We start from the raw sequence: 22,356 nt of genomic DNA on the forward strand, positions 1-22,356 counted from the left end.
GCTGAGCCCTGGGTATCCCAGATAGGCAGCTTGTAAAAATGTTTGTTGGTTTTTGCTGAGTGGGCCTACAAGCATCCCTTTGCCTGGCCAGAAACTAATGCAGCTGCCTGTTCCCATAAAAAGAGGGACGGATCCCGCGGATTTCAGGTTCCTTCCACCAGCCGGTGAAAGAAAGCAGGGGGAAATTGATTTATGCTATCACGTTGTCCATATAAGATATCCCTTATGGCGGGAGTGGGGAAGCTGTGGGCCTCCAGGTGTCGTTGGAGGACAACTCCCATCATCCCTGATCATCAGCCATGCTAGCAGGAGCTGCTGGGAGATGGTGTCGGAGAACATCTGGAGGGCTGCCGTTTCGCCACCCCTCCCTTCTTGGCTGCCCCACTTGCAATATTATTAAGGCCTTGACAGGGCCGAGAAAGTTAACCTGTAGGGAGACCTTCCCCTTTGCCTGTGGCAGTCTTTATGTTCTTCTGCAGTTGGACCAGAAGAACAAGAGGACTGCAAGGCTGCACCCCTTGAACAAAGCAAAGGGGAGACGAACACCACAGAGGCAGAGAAGAAAGAGGTGCAGGGAGCTTGTTTTGCCCTTCCCTGCCAGAAAGAACACACACAAGACCCTTGAAGCATCCAAAGAACATCCAAATGTGCAAGCCCCTGGGATGTCATGGCTCCCTCCGGCTGAAGAGACCCAGGTTTATGTATTTCACACTCCCGAAGCTTGCTGGATGTCCTTGGACAGCTGCTCACTGTGCTTACACAGCGCTGGGCCCAGGTTTTGGAAGGCCCTTGGGCAAGGCACCCTCAGTGCACTGTCCCCCTCAGTGAGCCCACCTTCTCACTGCCGTGGTCACCCGCTGCTCTCGCCCCTCCTCCTCTCGCTCATCAGTGCTACCGCTTGCTTGCTTGACAGACAGCGAGCGGGGAGCAAGGAGGCCACAGCATCTTCTGCTCCCCCTTCTCGCCGCTGCCGTTGTCTGGGCCGGACCAAGAGGCAGGTGAACAAAGAGGTTGCAGGGGTGAAGAGGAGGAGGAGCAAGTCCAGGGGGCTCTCGTCAGTGGGCCCCTGCTGGGGGGGGGGCCTCGGCAGGTGCCCGACCATGCCCACCCTTGACGCCAGCCCTATACTTACTACGCTTGCTTGACAGGGCTGTTGTGTGGATAAAATGCTACCACGAGGGGGCGGCCGTTGGGTTGGTTCTCCGTGCCGCTGCTGTGAGGCAATCCAAGGGGCAGGGGAAAGACGCTTTTACTGGTAATGGTGCAGATATAGGGGACGTCTTGGATGAGGCAACGCGAGTGTGCTGGCTGGCTGGCAACCCAAGTGAATGCAGGCTGCTGATGACTGCTGCTGGGCAGACTGAGAGGCCCTCTGCTTTGCTCCAGCACCTGCGATCATGTTTGCAAGTAAAGGTGTGCTTTCCAAGGAACAGGGAGCTTCCAGGGCACCTGAAATTCCCACTCCAGTCCCAGGCATCCTGGGAAAATCATACTTCCCATGACCCCAACTGCCGGAGATGCTGCCCTTACAATGTTCAAGGCACAAGGGAGGGAATGAGGCACAGGTGCTCAGGATCGGCTGAATTCAAGCTGGAGAAGATTTGGGGTGGGGGATGCTGCTCATTTCATAATACCGTGAAAGTTTTGCAGTTGGGACTAGGGATGTTGGAGAATTTCACCACGGATTCCAGGGAGGCCAAATGCCAGCGCATTCGGCCCCCCGGAATCCATGGCGGAACGAAGCCACCCGCCCCATGACCCTGTGAAATTGGCCTGGAACAGAGCCTACCTTCGTCGGCCATTCCAGTGCTCCTCGAATGGCAGCCGCATCTGCGGCCGCCATTCGCCTCCTTTCGAACGGCCGTGATAGGTAGGGATGGGGGAGAATTTCTCCCCGAAACTTCGGGGGGCCGAGTGCCAATGTGTTCGGCCCCCCGAAGTAGTTTTGGGGAGAAATTCTCCGCCCCCCCCGCCCCCCGCACCCCCCCGGGACGGGACTTACCTTTCCCGAATGTCCCTCCCGGCGGCAGGTCCCGGCGGCGGTTCGTCAGGTCTTCGACAGGGGCAGAGGCGGCAGCCGGTCTTTCGACCGGCTGCCGCCGCCACCGTTCCAATAAAAGTAAAAAAAAAAACAAACGCCCCCGTGATAGGCTACGTGACGATTAACGTAGCCTATCACGGCTAGATCTGCAAAGTCAGCCGTGATAGGCTACGTAAATCGTCACGTAGCCTATCACGGGTGACTTAAAAAAAAAAAAGCGCGTACGCAAATGGCGGCCCCCATAGGGAGCCGCCATTCCCGTTCCGTATTTGGTCGCCATAGTCTACGTAAAGATTACGCAGACTACGGCGAAAATAAGGGCAACGCTATTTGCGTTGCCCTTATTTTCGCCGTAGTCTACGTAAAGATTTACGTAGACTACAGCGACCAAATAAGGAACGTGAATGGCGGCTCCCTATGGGGGCCGCCATTTGCGTACGCGCTTTTTTTTTTTTAAGTCACCGTGATAGGCTACGTGACGATTTACGTAGCCTATCACGGCTGACTTTGCAGATCTAGCCATGATAGGCTACGTTAATCGTCACGTAGCCTATCACGGGGGCATTTTTTTTTTTTACTTTTTATTTCGCGGCCGGGCAAGGCGAGGCGCCTCCTCCCCGGCCTGAGTTTCGGCCGGGCGAGGCGGGAAGCCTCCCCCCCCCGGCCTGAACTTCGGGGGGAGCAGCGAAGCGCCTCCCCCCCACTGCGAAGCAAGCTGCGAGACCAGGTAAGTGGCTTTCATGCAGTCCTAGTGATAGGCTACGTAAGTATTTACGTAGCCTATCACGGCTAACGCAGGGACACCATTTGTGTCCCTGCGGAGGCCATGATAGGTTACGTAAATATATATGTAGCCTATCACAGCAATAGGCAGCAACACAAATGGCGGCCGCTGTAGCCGCCGCCATTTGCGTCCCTGTCTTTTGCCGTGATAGGCTATGTATATATTTACGTAGCCTATCATGGCAAAAGACAGGGGCGCAAATGGCGGCGGCTATGGCCGCCGCCATTTGCGTCCCTGCGCCACCCAGCGGCTGGATGTCTGGCTGCGGGCGGCCCCGGCCGGCGGCTCTGCAGAGTCGCCATGGAGCGGAGCCGGCTGGGGAGAATTTCGGGGGAAGGAACAGAGCGCCTCCCCCCCACCGCGAATGACCCTGGACGAAACGGTGAGTCAATTTGATACATCCCTAGTTGGGACAAGCTAACATCATATCAGGCCATTGGGAACTTTGACTACATCGCTAGCTTTCTTTCCTTTTCTTTTTTGTTTTCTTTCTGGATGCAAGAATGCATTCACAAGAACCATGGACAAAAGGAAAGGAAAGATTCTACTCCAAGCTGGCCCGGCCCTACCATTAGCCAGAGTGAGGCAGTTGCCTCAAGCGGCAGATTCCGGGAGGCGGCAAGAAGGTGTTAGAGGAGAATGCTGAGTGCCCCCACGTCCCCCTAAGCTGCCCCCTAAGCTTTCAGGGGCACTGTAAAATGCCAACCCACGGTCAATGTTGAAGAAAGATTCGACTGCTAGTCCAGCTGGCTGTTGTACATGGAATCAGAGGGGTACCATCTTGTTCTTTGCCTCAGGTAGTGAAATGTCTTGGAAGCACTAAATATTTACAACAGACACGAAAATGAAAAATCCGTCTGTTTGTCTGCCTATCTGAAGCCAAGAGCCTCTTCCTGCAAACCCCTCGCCTTTGATATGTTACAATTCAGTGTCTGAAACAGTAATTCACATTTCAGAGAAGGCTATCCGCTTCCCCCATTCAAACAGAGAACGGGATTGATTTTTAAGGCTTTGGAAAGCGAAGACTTTGGCAGCACCCTGAGAATGTCAGCTTTCATCGAAAGAAGAAAACGAAACACATCAAGTCTCTAGTGCTTATGGCTGAGAAGTCAAGGATGAAAGAGTGTGGGCATGATGTCAGGGGAAGGGGCCACACCCCGTGATGGGATTTCGTCCCTGGCCTACCTGAGGTGGATGATCCACCCGGCACATTGGACGTGACCCTGCACAAGGGATTTGGCCATTAGGAAAACCAAGACTTCACAGGCTCCATGGGGAACTTCTGCTGGCCCGGTTCCCCACCCCTGACCTTACCGATGAGACTGCACAGCCCCCCAACCTCCCAAGGTCCTTTCCGCTGTCAAAACATTGCTGCTTTGCCTGCTGTAATGTTCTCCTCATTTATCTCTCTTTCCCTCTCCTCCTCCTCTCGCTCTCGTTTTCATTTTTGAAAAATGAAAGCGCCCCCCCACACACACATTTCAACTGTTTCATTTCACAGTGGAGCTGCTTATATATCCATAACAGCTATATATCATTCATCAAATCCTAGACTGGAAGGTGGGGACAAGTAGGCCATCTAGTTCCACTGCCTACTCGATACAGGAAATGCCAAGCGAGAGCATCACAGGAGATGGCTGTTCAGCCTCTGCTTGAGGACCTCCAACCCTCTAGGTCTTTGGTTCCATTGCTTGTACCATCAAAATGTTTCTCCTAATGGTCAACCAAAATCTACCCTCCTGTAACATTAGATCTCTCTGGAGCAGCAGAGAGCGAGTCTCAGCCCTTCAGGGATTTAAAGAGTGCTATCATTCCCCCCCCCCCACAGTCTTCTATTCTCCAGGCTAAACAAGTTCTTTCCTTCAGCCTGTCCTCCTAGGAGTTTTCCTTTCTTGACCTCCTCTGAACCCACTCAGTCATTACTGAGGCAGTGGGACAGAGGTTCAAACTGGGCCTCAGCAGCCGCAGGATGCACTTAGGTGCCTTAGCGTTCATGCGTTTGGACGGCCATGCATGTGCACTAGAAATTAAGATTGCCTCTCTCCCCGCACAATAATTGAGAATTTGCTTTTAGAGACCTGGGGAAGGGGGTTGAGCAACTCCGGTGCATGTGGGTACACACTATTTTTTTCACGTGTACACAAAAAGATACCCCCACACACACTGGAAACACAAAGCAAAAGAGTGATTTATCTGCCAGAAAGCCAGGCCTGTCCCTAATAGACAGTGATAGCTGGGATGTATGGAATTAAAGGATTAGGAATGGATTAGAATGCCTTTAGCAGCCTGGTAAATTTCATATCCTGCAAATTCTATACATTTGGCAGGCTTTCCCAGCCAGGTGCCCATCCTAGTCAAGAATGATTGGGCTTGCAGTCCAACACATCTGGAAGGCATCAGGTTGAGGCAGACTGAAGTACAGAATGTTCAAACTCAAGATGCCCTTCCTGTGGCCAGCGTTGCAAAGGAATACAGTTAAGATGTTGTTTTCCTTTCTGCCTTCTGACTGACCATGAGGCATAAGTCATTCAATCCTAAAACTGATTTTGGCCAATGGCAGCATCTGGTGGCTGCTTGATGGCAGCCCTGTTAGCCCATGGGGCTCATTTGGTGGCCCACCTGCCCATTCCCAGCATGCCCCACTAAATCTGAAGAGAGTTAGCAATCCTTCTAGAGATACATATACCTACCAGTGAGACACCCTATGGAGGCTTCAGCATGAATAAGAAAACAAAAGGAAATCAGTATACTTCGGTCGAAAATATTAACATTTCCACCACCACCAAACTAATTAGCACCATTATCACTGTGGTCCCTCAGGCAGCAGCCATACCTATCGGCCCTTTAACTGGAGGTACTTATTGGAGGCAGGGTGGTGATAGTGAAAAGGGTCTGTTTCACACCAGGAGGGGCACAGGGTGCAAGGAAGATTAAATCTGGGGTCTTCCACATGCAATACATGCACTGTAACCTCTCCTGTCATCGCTGTTCACCCCAATATTGTGTTTTCTCAGGGAGATGTGAGTGATGGAATTGGTTCACGCTCCTGGCCAGACTGGCCTAACTTTGTGAATGGTGGTGGCCAAACTGAACAAACAGTGGTGGGCAGATATCTGCCACCCCCCTCTGTCCCATCTCTAGTTAATCTGAATTATGGATTCGTTACCTTGAGATCTGCTTGGAAGTAATCTGTCATTTCTTCCCCCTGCTCCCCAGTTTCATTACACATGGGCTTGACCTCAAATCCCTTTCATGCCCCCATCTCTGTACTCTTTCTGACACGGATGGTGACCCTTTGCTACATAGTACTGAAGACTTTAAATGAGCAATCCCAATCGCTGTGTCACTGTGGTTTTTTAACCCTGCTTCAACAGGCTATAAATTATTTTGTTCTTTGGTGTTAGTATTCGCTTGTTGCAGAGGTGTGTGTGTCCACACACACAAGCACACACACGCACGCACACACGACTATTTAGTAATGTGACATGGCAGCTAGCAGAGAGCTCCTGATCCATGCCAGGAAGGTTGCAGGGAAGTGCTTCCAGGGTAGATGAGCATCATGGGAGATGGCGCTCTCATGATAACCAGCTGTTTCATACACATTCCACATGTGCTGTAGCCTCCAGGGGCCCCCCTCCGAACTCTGTGCACATGGTCTGTGTAAGGAAGGACACAGGAAACCTATCTACAGTAAAATGATCAGAAGCATGGTGGACCTTTGTGGTCCTATGCAAATCCCAGGTCCTGTGGGACCATTTGGGTCCCATTCCATTGTCTGGATGTTTCACCAATAACAAAAACAGCCCCTGAAATCCATGGTATAAAGGCCAAACCCAGGATTTCTGGAACCCAGCATTCTCTGGGATCAAGAAGATGGTTTTATTTAGGGTTAGTTTTTAACATTCTTTTGGCCAGGTTGTATTGGCTAGCTACCCTGGATGGAACAGTTGCCTTAGTGTGTGGTTTGGGTTCTGAGCTTGAGTCTCCTCTTCCAGCTCCCTTGTGCCAGCCACAACAGGGAAAGGACACTGCAAAAACCAGTGTTACAGTTCATACCATTGGCTGGGGAGGGAGAAAACTGGGGTACCTTTTGCTTAGAGGAGAAAAAATGGCGGAAGTGCACAATGAGGAGGAAGGGCTTTGGGACTGGGTTTTATGCTGGGAAGCAGGTTGAGGCCCTGTGCCACGGGCCTCTTTCTTTAACCTAGCCCACTCTACCCTCAGGGGGAACATGCTAAGGAGGAGACCACATGCAAAAACCATAGGGGATGCCTGAAGACATTGCATTGAAACCGAACTGTCAATTGGGGTTTGGGAGAAACATCTTGTTGTCAGGGATTCCTCAACTGTGACTGTTAAACAGGTTTATCTAGTGGACTTTATGGAAGAACAGATGCAACAACGGAGTCACGCCCCTGACGGCTCTCGAAATGGATGGGTGTGGATTGGACAATGGCCTGCAAGCAACTGTACAGAGAGGTGTTGTCTCTTGACCTGGTCTCAAAGGCCAAATTGCTTCAAGTCCTGTCCGAATGATGGAGCTGAGAGTGATTTGTGTCACACAGCTGAATGGGACCAGCATCGACCCTAACTGATTTGGTCCAAGGCCTTGGGGATCTGCCCTACATCTCCATTTGCTTCAGAGGACCACGTGTGGAAGTGTTGTGGCTAAGGGTCCCTACTCATTAACATGAGGGCCCAGTCTCCCAAGGAGGTCTCTGTGGCACAAGGGAAACTGGAGAGGTCGCCAAAATGGAACAGCCATTCCTGAACCTTTTCCAGCATGATTTAAAGGTAATAACATGCCAAGGACCTGAAATCACATTAGCAGTTCTCTCATTTCGCAGAAAGGGTGCCCTTGCCTGCAGGGTCCCCTTTCAACCTCTCATAAACATTTCCTTGGATGTTTTGCCCACTTAGGAGCCTCTACCCTAGCCACAAATGTCAGGGTGATGACCTTTCTTGCTCAGCTCAGGAATGTGGACTTCAAACCAGCCCCAACCCCAGCCTGAGTGGTATTTTTAATGCTGATGACAGCCCCACCCACCCCTTTTTATTTTGCTTGCCTTGAAATTCCCTTCGATGCTTTGGCCAAAACAGAAAACTCATTTTTGAATTTTGCAGGCTAAACATGCTAACTGGGGATGATCCTTTTCACACCTTCTGCAGAACCAGTAACCACCAAAACCATATAGCAGTCTTCTCCAACTGGGTGCCCCCAGATGTGTAGGACCACAACTCCCATTATCCCATCTGCAGCACGCTGACTTGGGGAAGACTGCCCAATAGAATAAAAATGAGGGGTTTTTAATCATACGGACCACCCCTTCATTTACTGATTCTTCAATGGTGATCTTTAAGTGGCCTGACTTAGTCAGCTATATTAAAAATAATAATGAAAATAAATACTAAAACCACACAGAGGAAATCAAATCACCTGGACATAATTATACCATTTATGAAAACAAACACAAGATCGAAGAGCTGGAAAACACACAGAAATGCATTCTAACAACAGAATGAGGACTTTCTTAAAAAAAAAAAAGAATAAATTTACATGGGGAAAAAAAGAAAAGAAGAGAAGCATGACTTTGTAGCTAATTGTAAAAAAAAGAAGATAAAAATTGTACAGAGCCACCAAAAAGAGACAAGCATAAGGAGAGAGAGAGAAAGGAGGAGAGAGAGAGAGAGAGAAAGAGAGAAAAATAACATGTAATCAAACTACGGTGCTTTTCAACAGGCTGATCTGTAGAAGTGAACGTGCGGAGGGAGAGAAATACCTACCTTCTGTTTGGTCAGGAATGCAATTAGAAAAAAAAGAAACAATAATCTCCACATTTGGAGGGCAGTATGGGAAAAAGACAATGACTCTTTAGTAATGTGCCTTAGACGCCTTTGCTAATAAACTTTGCTTTGAGCTTTCTTTTCGGTTTTGCCTTGGTCAATTGAGGCAGACATATTTGTTGCTGTTGTTAATTTTTATTATCTCTCTTTCTGTATGTATGTATGTATGTGTATATATACACACATACATACATACATACATACAGTTGTCTAAAATAGCAGCAGCCATTGGAAAACAAAACAAAATTAAAAAGAAGTTTCTATGTAACATTTAAAAATTTGAAAGGAAAAAAGTCCCAAAGAGCATGCAAGAAAAGCAGTGGATGAAGTCAGAAAATGTCAAGATTTGGGGTTCTGTTTCTATTAGGATAGGTTAGAAGTGGCCCCATCAAAAGAGGGAGGAATTGTAAAGTGTGCACATGAGAGAGAGAGAGAGAGAGAAAGAGAGAGAGGAGGAGGAGGAGAAGAAGAAGAAGGAGAAGGAGAAGAAGGAGAAGGAGAAGAAGGAGAAGGGGAGAGAGAGAGAGAGACATAAAGGAAGCCAACTGGCATGAAAAAATGACATGTAAGTTGAAATAGTCTATTTAAAAGGGAAGTCAACTTCTCTTGAGTTTAATTGAGTTTAACACTGCTTCACTATCCTATGCGTCTCAATCTGGTTATGTTTACCAAGATAGAGAGAATTCTTTGTGGTCTGCAGGGATGATTCTACATGCCCTGTCAGCCAAAAGCTACACAGAGATTATGGCCATCCCAGCCTGGACTACTTCCTCCTAGTCTAAAATGGCAGAAGAATTGCCCTACTGTTGCTAGTCCATTGGCAAGTCTAAGCGTCTCTCCAGCAATGTCTCTTTCACTTCAGCTCCAAAGCAGACATATAATTGGGAGATCTCAGGCTACCAGTCCCGATGGATACAATTGGGAGATCTTAGGCTACTTAGTCGCAATGGCTACAATTGGGAGATCTTAGGCTACTAGTCCCGATGGCTACAATTGGGAGATCTCAGGCTAATAGTCCTGATGGCTATATAACATCTCCAATTTCAGTAGGCCTCTGGATACCAGTTGCTAGGGATGTACAAAAGTCACTTTTTCGAAGGGTGACATTCGTGGTGGGTGGGAGGCGCTCCGTCCCTCCCTCCAAAATTATCTCTGGCTGGCTCCGCTTCGATTCCGTGGAGCTGCCAGCCAGGTAGGGATGGATGAAAGGGACTTACCTTGTCCCGCAGCTTGCTTCGCGGTGGGGGGGAGGTGCTTCGCTTCTCCCCCCGAAATTCAGGCTGCGGGGGAGGCGCCCCATCCCTCGCCGCTGAAATTCAGGCCGGGGAGGAGTGCCCCGTCCACCTGGCCGTGAAAAAAAAAAAGTAAAGTAAAAAATAACAACACACACCCGTGATAGGCTACGTAACGATTTACGTAGCCTATCACGGCTAGATTTCCAAAGTCAGCCGTGATAGGCTACGTAAATTGTCACGTAGCCTATAACAGGGGACTTTGAAAAAAAAAAGCGCGTACGCAAATGGCGGCGCCCATGGGGCGCCGCCATTTGCATTCCTTAGTTTGGCACGTCTAGTCTATGTAAAGATTTACGTACACTACAGCGAAAATAAGGGAACGCTATTTGCGTTGCCCTTATTTTCGCCATAGTCTACATAAATCTTTACGTAGACTAGATGTGCCAAACTAAGGAATGCAAATGGCAGCGGCCCATGGGTGCCGCCATTTGCATACGCGCTTTTTTTTCCAAAGTCACCCGTGATAGGCTACGTGACGATTTACGTAGCCTATCACAGCTGACTTTGGAAATCTAGCCGTGACAGGCTACGTAAATCGTTACGTAGCCTATCACGGGTGTGTGGTTTTTTTTTTACTTTACTTTTTTATTTTGCAATGGCGGTGGCGGCAGCCGGTCAGAAGACCCACCGCCGCCGCCGCCCCCACCGAACCGCCGCCGGGATCCGCCGCCAAGAGGGACATTCGCACGAGGTAAGTCCCATCCTGGGGTGGGGGATGGGCCAGCGGAGAATTTCACCACCAATTTCAGGGGGCCGAATGCGTTGGCATTCAGCCTCCTGGAGATTTGTGGAGAAATTCTCTGCCATCCCTACAGCCAGGGCTGCCTGCAGCCAGACATCCAGCCGCTAGGCAGCCTGGGCAGCCCGCAGAGACGCAAATGGCAGCTGCCATAGCCACCGCCATTTCTGTCCCTGTATTTTGCCGTGATAGGCTATGTAAGTATTTACGTAGACTATCACAGCAAAAAACAACAACAACAGCGAACACGAATGGCGGCGGCTACAGCGGCCGCCATTTGCATTCCCTTTGTTTTTGCTGTTTTAGCCTATGTAAATATTTATGTAGGCTAAAATGGCAAAAAAAAAAAAGGGAATGCAAATGGTGGCCACCATAGCTGCCGCCATTTGTGTTTGCTTTTTTTTTTTTTTTTGCTGTGATAGGCTACATAAATAATTACGTAGCCTATCACGGCTTCTGCAGGGACGCAAATGGCATCCCTGCGTTAGCCGGGATGGGCTACATAATTATTTACATAGCCTATCACGGCTATAATGATGAAGCGAATTCACAAGACAGCGCAGACGGCAGCAGGTAAGTGCTCCGTTTTGCATGCCTTTTGTGTGTGGGGGGCTTTGTTCCGCCACGGATTTTGCGGGGCTGAATGCACTGGCATTCGGCCTCACCGAGATCCGTGGCGGAATTCTCTGACATCCCTACCAGTTGCTGTGAAACAATAGCAGCTAGTGGGATTCCCAGAGATGTCTTGGTTGGTCACTGTGGTAAACAAGATGCTACTGAACTAGGTAGACTTTGGTTTGATCCAGCGGGGCTCTCCTTATGTTTTTATCTTTTTGCTTTGGCTAAAAGCAACCCTGTGGGGCCACAGTTTGGATTGGGGCCATGACACCAGGGAAGGGTTTTTCTTCTTCCTCTAAACCAGGGGTGTTGAACTTCTTTCAGCCCAAGGGAGGAACTTGATTTTGCAGACGCTCTTGGGGGCTGCATTCCATTGGCGGGAGGGATCTAAGGCAAAGGGGCAAAAAATGGCAGCATGTTGTAGCTTAAAGCTCTTACTGCCAGGAATGAAGCCTTCAGAGAGGCATTTTTAGAATGGGGGAACAGCTGCACAAAAGCCAGGAAACTACCAAACAATATGTAGTCTGAGGAAAGGGGGAGGGGCCAGGAGAAGGGGCATGGCTTGTTTTAACCGTCTCCCCCACCCCGAGTCACAGCCCAGATCCAAATTGCCCTCAGTAGGAGCTGCTATTAGTTAAAGAGGGGGAAACATCCAAACACTATGTGACTGAAATTCTTTAACCAGCCAAGTGCCCAAAGAAAGAAAGAAAGAAAGAAAGAAAGAAAGAAAGAAAGAAAGAAATTGAACTGACAAACAAGTAATCCTATACACAATTACCCAGAAGAAATGTCCCATTGAACTCAGCGGGGCTTACTTCTGAGCAGACATGCATAGGATAGCACTGGTAGTCAAAGAATCATGTGAAGTGTAAATGCAACCAGTTGGTTGATGGATTAAATCTACATAAATGTTCCTATGAGAAAAAGTGACAAAGTTTATTTCTTTGAAGCATTTATACCAGAAAGGCTCCCTCAGCGGCTAAGAATAGTTGTAATAGTGTTAATAGCACTTATTAAAAGTGCTGGTATTTAAAAATAACTTAAAAAAATTAACATCTGCTGGTCGATGAGTCAATTTTGAGTGAAGCCAAATATCTTACAAACTGATCAACCAAAAATTGTAGCCACTAATAATGATAATGATCTTACCATGCCTGATCATTTTATTATTTCCTTTTATGGCAATCTGTCAAATTTGTTTTAGATTTTGGTTGAGTCATCACAACCCTACCACCTTCCACAAAAGAACCACTAAAGCAGGAAAACAGAGCTATCCACTTTGCAAACGTTAGAAGTTCTTAAATACTCTTTTCTCAAAGCTGTTTTACTTTTTAAATACTGTGTAGCTGTCTTCCCTTTTAAATCTGAAATCGAAACAGACAATGAAGTTCAACAGTTGTAGAGACAAAGAAAGATGTCTGTGCATTTCCTAATTGGCCGGGGGGGGGGTCCACAGTAACGTGCGCACACACACACACACTCACAAAAGGAAGAAATAATATATTCTAGATCCACACGACAACAACGGAAGAAAAAGAAAAAAGAGAAAGATATAGTTTGCATTTCTGTACATTACGAAAGGGAAGAAATTGGAAAGAAACACAGGGACCCCAAAGGCACATTCTGCTTCCCGCCCCGCCTGTTACCCCATTTCTGCCAAGCGATAAATGGAACGTTTATATTACCACATTTCGAACGGGAGGCTAAAGAAAAACACAGATCGGAATTAAAAATAAAAATAAAGAAGTCTTGCGGAAGAATACCAGCTACAGTTGTTCACAAAAGGAAAGTGTGTTTACTTCTTAAAGTATTGTCTTGGGATGGGGCACAGGGAAGGAGAGCTGGTTCTTTTTTTATCTTTGGAAGCATGGAAGGACATTCGGTTTCAAACCAGTGTTTCCCACAGTCCTGAGAACAGGGATGTCCATCACTGGGAAATCAATCTCTTTTTTGGCTCAGTGGAGTTCTGCGGTGTGCCTGACTCACTTTGCATTTGTGGGCCAAGCCGCATCTTTCTCCCCAAATTCTGTGTAATTTGGGGGGGGGTGTGCTGAGCTGTAATTTGTGCAAATTACAACAATTTGTGCAAATCTGCACAAATTATGGCCCCAATTTGTGCAAATTTGCACAAATTATGGCCACAATTTGTGCAAATTTGCACAAATTATGCCAATGTGGGCAAAATTCTGCTGTAATTTGAGCAAATTAAACAATATGGAAAATCTATGAACTGGCTGAACTTGCTGGGGACTGAGTCGGGCTCTGCAGTGGAAAATGGATTGAAGTCCGAGGGGCCAAACCAATGAGACCACATCACGTTCCATCCCCTAAATGGATTCCTCTGATATCCTGACCTGAGAACTGAAGCACCTTGTCCGACGGAGTTTTACAAATGGGTAAGTCACCCTTCCCCAACCTGGTGTCTTACAAATGCTGTTGGACTACATTTCCCATCATCTCTGACCATTGCCCATGCTGGCTTGGACTGATGGGAGTTGTAGTCTGGAACATCTGGAGAGCCCCAAGTTGGGGAAGGCTAGCAGAAGAGCAAGTCATCCCAATCCACAGGAATGAACCTACTTCCTATGTCTCTGTATGATGCCCTGTTCTGAGTGTGGCTTCTCTGAGGACCACGAATTGTGCTGCATCTCGGCATCAGGAGTGACTGAAGGATCTCAACGTGGAGACAATGACCCTGCCACCAGTTAAGGCGGACTGGAAAGACGCAAGCCCAGAGCGATGACTGATGCAGAGACGCAAGGCTGCCTTGTCTGAGATTGGGTCATGTGCTAGGCCTCTGAAAGTGAACTAACACACCAACCACAACCAATGCAGACACAGGGAAGAATTTATCCACTCCACTGGCATCCATGCCAGAACAGGGACTTATGCAGAAAGACAGCTTCTGGTGCAGACTCCTAGCTGCCTTGTGTCATTTCACCGATTTTTCCCTTGCAGCCCACAATTTTGCAGTCCTCGGATTAGTATACTTTAAAGCAGAGGTAGTCAACCTGTGCCCCTCCAGATGTCTTGGCCTACAACTCCCACCAGCCCTAGCCAGCACAGCCAATGATGAGGGATCATGGGACTTGTAGGCCCAAACATCTGGAGGGCCACCAGTTGCCCACCCCTGCTTAATGCCACCTTTTTGGTTTTGACCTGGGAGGCAGGGGAGGTGGGTTGACACAAAAATGGAGCTGAATAAATACATAAATCACGGTGCTTTTGTGATGTTGGAAAAAGAGGGGAAATGGCACCATTAGGATGATGATGATTATGATGTTTGTATATATGTGTGTGCTGGGGGCAAGGCTCTGACAGAGAAGGGGAAAAAATAATGGATAATCTGAGGGGATGTGGAGTGCCCTAATGACATTTCTGTGAAAGGATATACTGTTAATTGCGGGTGCTCCCTTTCAAGACTGTCAGAAATCTGGAGGTAAAGGGAGTACAGGGAGATGGGGAAAAAGAGATAAGGTGTTCAGAGGGAATCCCAGTATGGTTAGTGGCTAGAGTTTCAGACTGAGACTTGGGAGATCCGGGTTCTAGTCCCCACTCGGCCATGAAGCTCACTGGGTAGACTTTGGGCCAGTCACTGACTCTCAGTCTCACTTACCTCACAGGGCTGTTGTGAAGGAGAGGACGAGGATCATGTGTAAGCCGCCTTGGGTTCCTTGCAAGAGGAAAAATGGCGGGATATAAATGTATGTATGTATGTATGTATGTACGTATGTATGTATGTTCTGGTTGTCAGTGCCATGGTAGGGCTCTGTTTTTTGGGCCAGGGCTTGAAACTTGGAACACATGAGGTATTTACAGTGTGCCTCTTGTCATGGTCAGGTGCCCATTCCCGAACGCCTCAGCGACTGATTCTAGGGGTTCGGCCCATCTTGGGAGTTTCCATAGTCCCCTGTACCAGGCGCTCCAGGAAGACTTTTTTATCGCTCTGTAAACATGCATAGGACTGTGCCTTTAATGTTCTTTTTCTTGTGCGGGTTTTATTGTTTTAAATCGTTAGTCACTCCCTTGATGGCCTCCTACCAAAAAAGGCAATATATAAATATAAATAATGTACCAATAATAAATAGATGATGAATAAATACGCTCACTGGGTGATGCTGGGCCAGACACTGTCTCTCAGCCTAACCTCCTTCATAGACTTTATGTGAGCATAAACTGGGGTACTGGGGGGCGTGGGACAGAGAACTGTGCTTGCAGGCTTAAGCTCCATGAAGGCAGGGCACAATGGAAATACAATTAGGGCACAATCCTATGCATGTTTAGACAGAAAAAAAGCCCTACAACTCCCAGCATGCCCTAGCCAAACATGGTGGTTTGGGGATGCGGGGAATTGTAGGACTTTTTTCTGTCTAAACATGCATAGAATTGCACCCTAAATTTATGGAGTAGGTACCCTGTAGGCCACAGCTGGGAAAACAGTGACCCTCTGGATGTGGTTGGACTACAATTTCCATTAACCCCAACTACTGAACATTCTGGCTGGGGCTGTTGGAAGCTGGAGCTCAACGATATCCAGACAGCCACCAATTTTCCCATCCTGGCTGTAGGCTCTCTTTTTGTCTCTCTCCCAAGTGGGCCATTCACACAACACCATGGGTGTTTGGGCCACCATAGCGCTCTCTCTCTCTCTCTCTCTCTCTCTCTCTCACACACACACACACACACACGGATATGCGACTTAAGGCTGGGGACAGAGCATCATTTTTGAGAGATTAGGAGGTGGCATTTATTCCATTTCATTTTTTAAAAGATTTCTAGGCCGCCCTTCAAATTACAAAAGTCCCATTTTTATGAAATGCTCAAACACATGGCATAAGGGAGGCACACTGTTACCTAGACACATTTCTTGGGTCCCGCGATCATCTCTCATCAAATAGGTTTTGCAGGTTTCCGAAATGCTAGAAAAACACCTGTTGGGCCAGAGACAATCGTGGGACAGGGAAAGGAGCAAATACTCTGCCACAGCCTTCCCCAGGCTGGTGTCCTCCACTGTGTTGGACTGCAAAACCCATCATTCCCAGCTATGCTGACTGTGGATGATGGGAGTTGTAGGCTGTTCACCATGTTACTTTGAAAGCTCTGGGAAAGGAAGGACAAGTCTGACCACCATCTGACCACCTCAAACCTTTGCCGTACCCCGCCCTCACTCCCAAGGCGTGGGGAGGAATATGGCAATCATTGTCCCAAGTTTTTAAATGTTTACAGCAAGGCAGGGCTTGGCAGCTGGAGGTCCTTGGGTCAAATCCAGCCCCTAAGGGTGCTATCGTCGTCCCCCTCCCTGGGGTCTGCACTGATGACCAAAGAAGCAAAAGAAGGAAGGGTGACCTCAAGGGAAAGGCCTTGGCAGCATGGTGTTTGGAGGAATGGGAGTCAGGCCTTCCATCTCTTTTCCATGGCTTTTCCTTAAACTAGTTGCTGACAGATAAAGAATCCCTTTCGGAGCTGTGGGCCACACGGCCTGCAATATGGCCCCTAAGCTGTGCAGTGGAGGATGTGATCTCATGGCAATGTTGAAGAAAGATTGAACGTGCGGGCCAGCCGGCTTTTGAACATGAAATCGAAAGGGATGTCATCGTGTTCGTTGCCTCAGGCAGCAAAATCACTTGGGCCAGCCCTGCTGTCTGGCATGGGCACAATCCGTGGGGCCCATGAACGGCATCTTGTCCTAGGCCCCCCAAACCCTGGCTGACATGAATTCATCCCACTTCCAACTTCACCACCCTGTTTGCAAGCTGATTTGTCTGGGGTTGGGGGAGGGAGGGGGGCAATCTACATTACAACTTTAAACTGGTTTCAAACTTGTTTTTAGCGATTACGGATACCAAATACAGGAATTCTGGGAATTGTAGCTCTAGGAAGAGGGGCCGCTTGGGCAGGGGACAGGGGTCTCTAGCAAACAATTCTCAGTACCCTCATGAAACTGCAGGATCCCTTTAGATAAACCGGTTTGAAATCAGTTTAAAGTTGTAATGTAGATTGCCCCTATGTGAAGACGGGCGCATCATTCACACACTTCCCGGGATGAGGAGAGAGCACCCTGCCCTTGCTGGGTGCCATTTCGTTCATCTTTTTTCCTACTCACAAAACATCGGCGTGAGAGCAGGAACCTCACCCTAGTTTGGGTTCCGTGCCCCATCACGAAGCCGAACTAGCGGAGGCAATGCTTCCTGAACGTAGGAAGCTGCCCATAGGGGTGAATGAGGATTTCGTTCCTGTTCACTAATCATGTGACTGTGTCCCGTTTGCAACCCCAAATGCAAATGTGAGCAGGAAGACAAGTCCCAAGAGTTTTTGCAAACTCGCGTTTGCAAGCGCACCCGTGCGCAAATGCACATTTTCATGCTTTAGCCTAGGAGGAAAATGCACATTTCTGGTCAGAAAAATGTGGGGGTTTTTTTTCCAATTGGAACAAAATGTGCACCTTTAAAACTGTACATTTTTTCAGATCGAAAAAAGGCACTCACTTTCAGGAATACAAACGAGGGGAAATAGCTTTGCGGAGAATTCTGAGAGAACCCTGACCAGCTCCAACATGGCACGTTCACCCATTCTTAGTTGCCCAGATACTGTGCCGCACCCTCGGTCTATCTAACTTAGAATTGTCAAGACTGATTGGCGCTCCGAGGATTCAGACAGGGATGTTTCCTAGCCTTACCTGGGGGTGGAATCGGGGACCTTCTACATGCAAAGCCTCTGCTCTGACATTGGGTTATGGCCCCTCCCTGCTTTCACACTAACTTGTGGGAGAAATTAAAAATGGCGCCCAGCAGCAGTGGCGATCAAAGCCAAAGATGGAGATAAGTGTGTGTAGGGAGGCGGAGTTGTAAAACTGTCTTGATTTACACTCCAGCTTCTTTGAGCTGATAAAGGTTTGTCGGCGAACTTTTGTCTCAGTCCTAATCTCAGGAAAGCGCTCTTCTCCCCGACTCTAAATTGCCCTCTCAGTTTGCTGTGCCGTTAAACGGAGTTACCCAGATGTAGCCTGCTGTGATGAGAGAGAGGAATGGGACGAAGGGAGGACCTCACTGTGAAGCAACAGAATCCCTTGTCATCCATTCTACCTTGAGCCAAGGGTCTTAAAAGTCAGTAGGGGTTCAAGGAGGGGACACGGTGTTCCAGGGACGGACAGGAGCAAACCGTGGTAAAAAACAAAAGCATCCATACCTCCTGTTTTTTCTCTGATAGGGCACCATGGCTATGGCGGCCATTCTGGGCACCGCCCTTGTGCCCGTTCTGGTGAGGTGTGGCCGATCGGCTATGGCCAGTACCAGAGGAGGACGGGCTCTGGCTGGATCGGGGACTTCCGGCCTTCTGACCATCCTCGCGGTACTTGGGGCTCAGTCTGGAGGCAAAAGGGAAGGCAGAGGAATGGTTGGCAGCCGTCTGTCTCCACAGGTCCCTGGGTTTGCAGGGGCCAGACGGTGTCGGCCAAGTGCAAACCTATGTGGAAGCTGGACCTTTCTTGACCCCAGTGCCCCGGCTGACTAGGTCAGCTTCCCCAACTTGGTGCCAGATGTGCAGGCCTGTACGAGAAATTGGTCTGAGTTTGTGCTTGATCTGGGTTTACCCGGTTCGCACCTCCTGGACCCAACACAGACTTGAAAGCAGCCTGCAGTCGAAATCAGTGCATTTCTGAGCTTGCAATGTGGTTAGTGGACCAAAAAGAAATGCGTTTGACAGCATGCGTATTTGTGAAAAATGAGTATGAAAAAAAATGTGTACTTTCGACAAACGCATGCAAACATGCTTTAATCCATGGGAGAAGAAGGCATGCATTTCGAAGATGTGCACAACTGATGCATATCTTTAGAAAAATATGCATGGATTTTCATGCAAGAAGAAAAAACAAAGCCCACAAACTGACACCAACAAGGGATGGAACAAGCTTCGAGGTGGAATTTGGAGAACTTCAGCAAGCTCGAGTTTTACTTGTATGCACATCCCTACAGCTATGTTGATCTACAACATCCATCATCCCCAGCCAGCATGGCTGAAGATGATGGGAGTTGTAAAACACATCTGGAGATCACCAGGTTGGGGAAGTTTGCACTCCACTCTGCCTCTAATACACCAGCATTTACCAGGTTCCACCTAGGGATGTCTGTCTCTGGGAAATCCGGTTCTTTTTTTGGCTCAGCAGAGTTCTGTGGTATGGACGACTCACTCGGCATCTGCGTGCCAAGTTGCGGGCTGTTCCACAAACTCCAAGAACTTTTTTCCACATTTTTTTTTAGGGGGTGGGGAGGACGGTTCTGCAATGTGTACACATTTCTTAGTAATTTGCGCAAATTCGGCCATAATTAATTTGCGTAATTGGTTCTAATTTGCCCATGTTGCTCAGAAATTTATGCAAACCTCCACCCCCCCAAATGGATTTCTCTCACATCCCTAGCCCCATCCCCAGCCTGGCAAAACCCACAATAGCGCTGTGTCAGCTGGCTTATCTGTGGCTCTCTACCCATAAACCGAATATTTTTAAGAGCACACATGGGCCACTCTAGCTCATGAACAGTGACATGTTAATTCAACTTGCCCCAACGGTGACAACATTCCAGTTCCGATCCAGCAGAGGCATTGGGTGCCTGGAGAGAACTGGTCCTTGAGAAGAGCCTGCTCCATTTAGCTGTGCTCCCTCCCCCACCCCCCGCTGTGCATCCCCCTACAGAGGGCGGAGCGGGCGCAAGCACAGCCTACCTGCTTGCCGATTTGCAGTCGCTGTAACCCGAGGAGAGGGAGGCACTCCTGGAACTGCAGCTGCTGCGTCTGTGGGACCGCCGGGCAGATGACTCACTATGGGACCTGGAAGAGGACGGGGAGAGGCAGGAGCGTGAGGCAGCTGACCAAAAACCAGCACCCAGGAAGCCTGGCAGGAGAGGGAGGGGACTTCTTGGTGGCTGTGCCCTATGAAGTCCTTTGAGCCGCCCCCAATTTTTCACAGCATCATAGGGTTGGAAAGTATCTTGGAGATCATTTAGTCCAACCCCTGCCCAATGCAGCCTCTGCACTGCAGGGTGCAGCTATAACATCACTGAAAGATGGCTGTCCAGCCTCTTTGCCACTCTTCTCTCTCTCTCTCTCTCTCTCTCTCTCTCTCTCTCTCACACACACACACACACACACTCCCTTTCTCTCTCTCTCCCTCCCTCCCTCCCTCTCTCTGTCTCTCCCTCTCTTTATTCCTCTCTCCCTTTCTCTCTTTGCCAGTCTTTCTGACACAGCCTTCTCTCTCTCTCTCACGCACACACGCGCACACACACACACACACACACCCTTTCTTCTCCCTCCCTCCCTCCCTCCCTCCCTCTCTCTGTCTCTCACTCTCTTTCTTCCTCCCTCCCTCTCTCTCTTTGCCAGTCTTGCTGACACAGCCTTCTCTCCCTCCCCATCTCTCTCTCTCACATACATAAACCCACAGTCACTTTCCATCTCACTCCCATTCTCCCTCTCTCTTCTGTCTTTGCCCATCTTTCTGACACGGCCTTCTCTCTCTCTCTCTCTCTCTCTCTCTCTCTCTCTCTCTCTCTGCCACCCCCTTAATGTCTCTCTCTCTCTGCCACCCCCTTAATGTCTCTCTCTCTCTGCCATCCCCTTAATCTCTCTCTCTCTCTGCCACCCCCTTAATGTCTCTCTCTCCCTGCCACCCTCTTAACCTCTCTCTCTCTCTCTCTCTCCCCCCTTTTTGCCTCCAGTGGAGGAGAACCCACCACCTCCTGAGGGCGCCTGCTCCACTGCTGAGCAGCCCTAACTGTTCGGAAGTTTCTCCTAATGTTTAGCCAAAATCTGCATCCCTAGAAACTTGTTCTAGTCCTATCCTCTTCACCAGTTGCCCAAGACTGTTTGATTCTGGTTGGTTTGTATGTGTTTTTAATGGTTTTGGTTTTAGCGGTTGAGCCCCAGGCTCTCCACAACTGGCCGTTTTGCATTTTTGTTTTTACAAAATTGTCATTTTTAAAGCTCGGAAGCTGCCCAGTGTGGCACTGGAAGGACAGGTTATAAATGTTTTAATACAATAACATGAATACGATTGCCCAGTTCCTGCCATGACCCTGATCGACAGCCGGAACTCCAACACAGAGGAGGAAGAGGAGAAACCAACTGGATCAGGAAGATGCTATAGAGGTGCTGAATCCAGCTTTAAGGGCACAATCCTATGTATGTTTTAGACTGAAAAAAGACCTACAACTCCCAGCATTCCCCAGCCAGCATAGCTGTCTGGGGAATGCCGGGAGCTGTAGGACTTTTTTTTCTGCCTAAATGTGCATAGGACTGTGCCCTAAATACACTAAATAAATGAAGACAATCGGCTGAATCCAGACTTAGTCATGCTTAGAGGAGACCCATTCAAATCAATGGGACACGAGTTAGTCATTAAGGGTGCAATCCTGTGCATGTTTTGTCAGAAAAAAAGTCCTACAACTCCCAGCATGGCCAGCCAGCTATGCTCTCTGGGGAATGCTGGGAGTTGTAGGACTTCTTTCTGTTGAAAGGTTTTTAAATTTCATCGATTTAGTACATTTCTAATCTGCTCAATAACTAGTGTGCTGTGGGCAGATTACAAACATCCACAGGATTGTGCCCTAAATTCTCTTTACCTCCATGACACGATTCTCCTCTTTCTCCACCCTTTTTCCTTTTGCGTCGGGTCTTTTAGATTGTCACCCTGAGGCAAGGACTCAGGATGGGTGAGCTCACCAAAGCCCGCCCCTCGCACCGCTTGGCGGACCCCCACAGGTCACCCGACCCAGTTTGCCACACGTGGCGAGCCCCTGGGCGGTCTGTGGGTGTCCCGTGAGCGGTGCGCAGCCGCCCGCTCCCTCACCGAGCTGCCCTTTTGCGTAAAAATGGCAGCTTGGCCTCTTTCGTAAATAACCAGTTACACAAATGGCGGCCGTAAAGGGGCCATTTACACAACATTATGGGTGTAAAAGGCCTCTGTTGTGTAAATGGCCTCTTTACGGCCACCATTTGTGGAAATGGCTATTTACACAAAATGGCAGCTTGGCAAGGGAGCAGG

General features: G+C 48.7%; 1 protein-coding gene across 1 annotated transcript in view; it reads right to left on the minus strand.

Annotated features, from left to right (window-relative positions):
- SRRM3 (serine/arginine repetitive matrix 3) overlaps positions 1-22,356 on the minus strand; it is a 111,112-nt gene that overhangs the window by 17,388 nt on the left and 71,368 nt on the right. Inside the window, exons 10-12 of the mRNA XM_084822678.1 lie at positions 20,037-20,141; positions 18,507-18,684; positions 13,562-13,564 (exon numbers count right to left, since the gene is read on the minus strand). Of these exons, the coding sequence (XP_084678804.1) occupies positions 13,562-13,564; positions 18,507-18,684; positions 20,037-20,141 (286 nt within the window). The remainder of the gene's footprint in view (positions 1-13,561; positions 13,565-18,506; positions 18,685-20,036; positions 20,142-22,356) is intronic.

Source organism: Heloderma suspectum, chromosome 16 (genome assembly GCF_057233095.1).
Source record: "Heloderma suspectum isolate Gila_16-S chromosome 16, 16-S_ref, whole genome shotgun sequence".
Lineage (NCBI taxonomy): Eukaryota > Metazoa > Chordata > Lepidosauria > Squamata > Helodermatidae > Heloderma > Heloderma suspectum.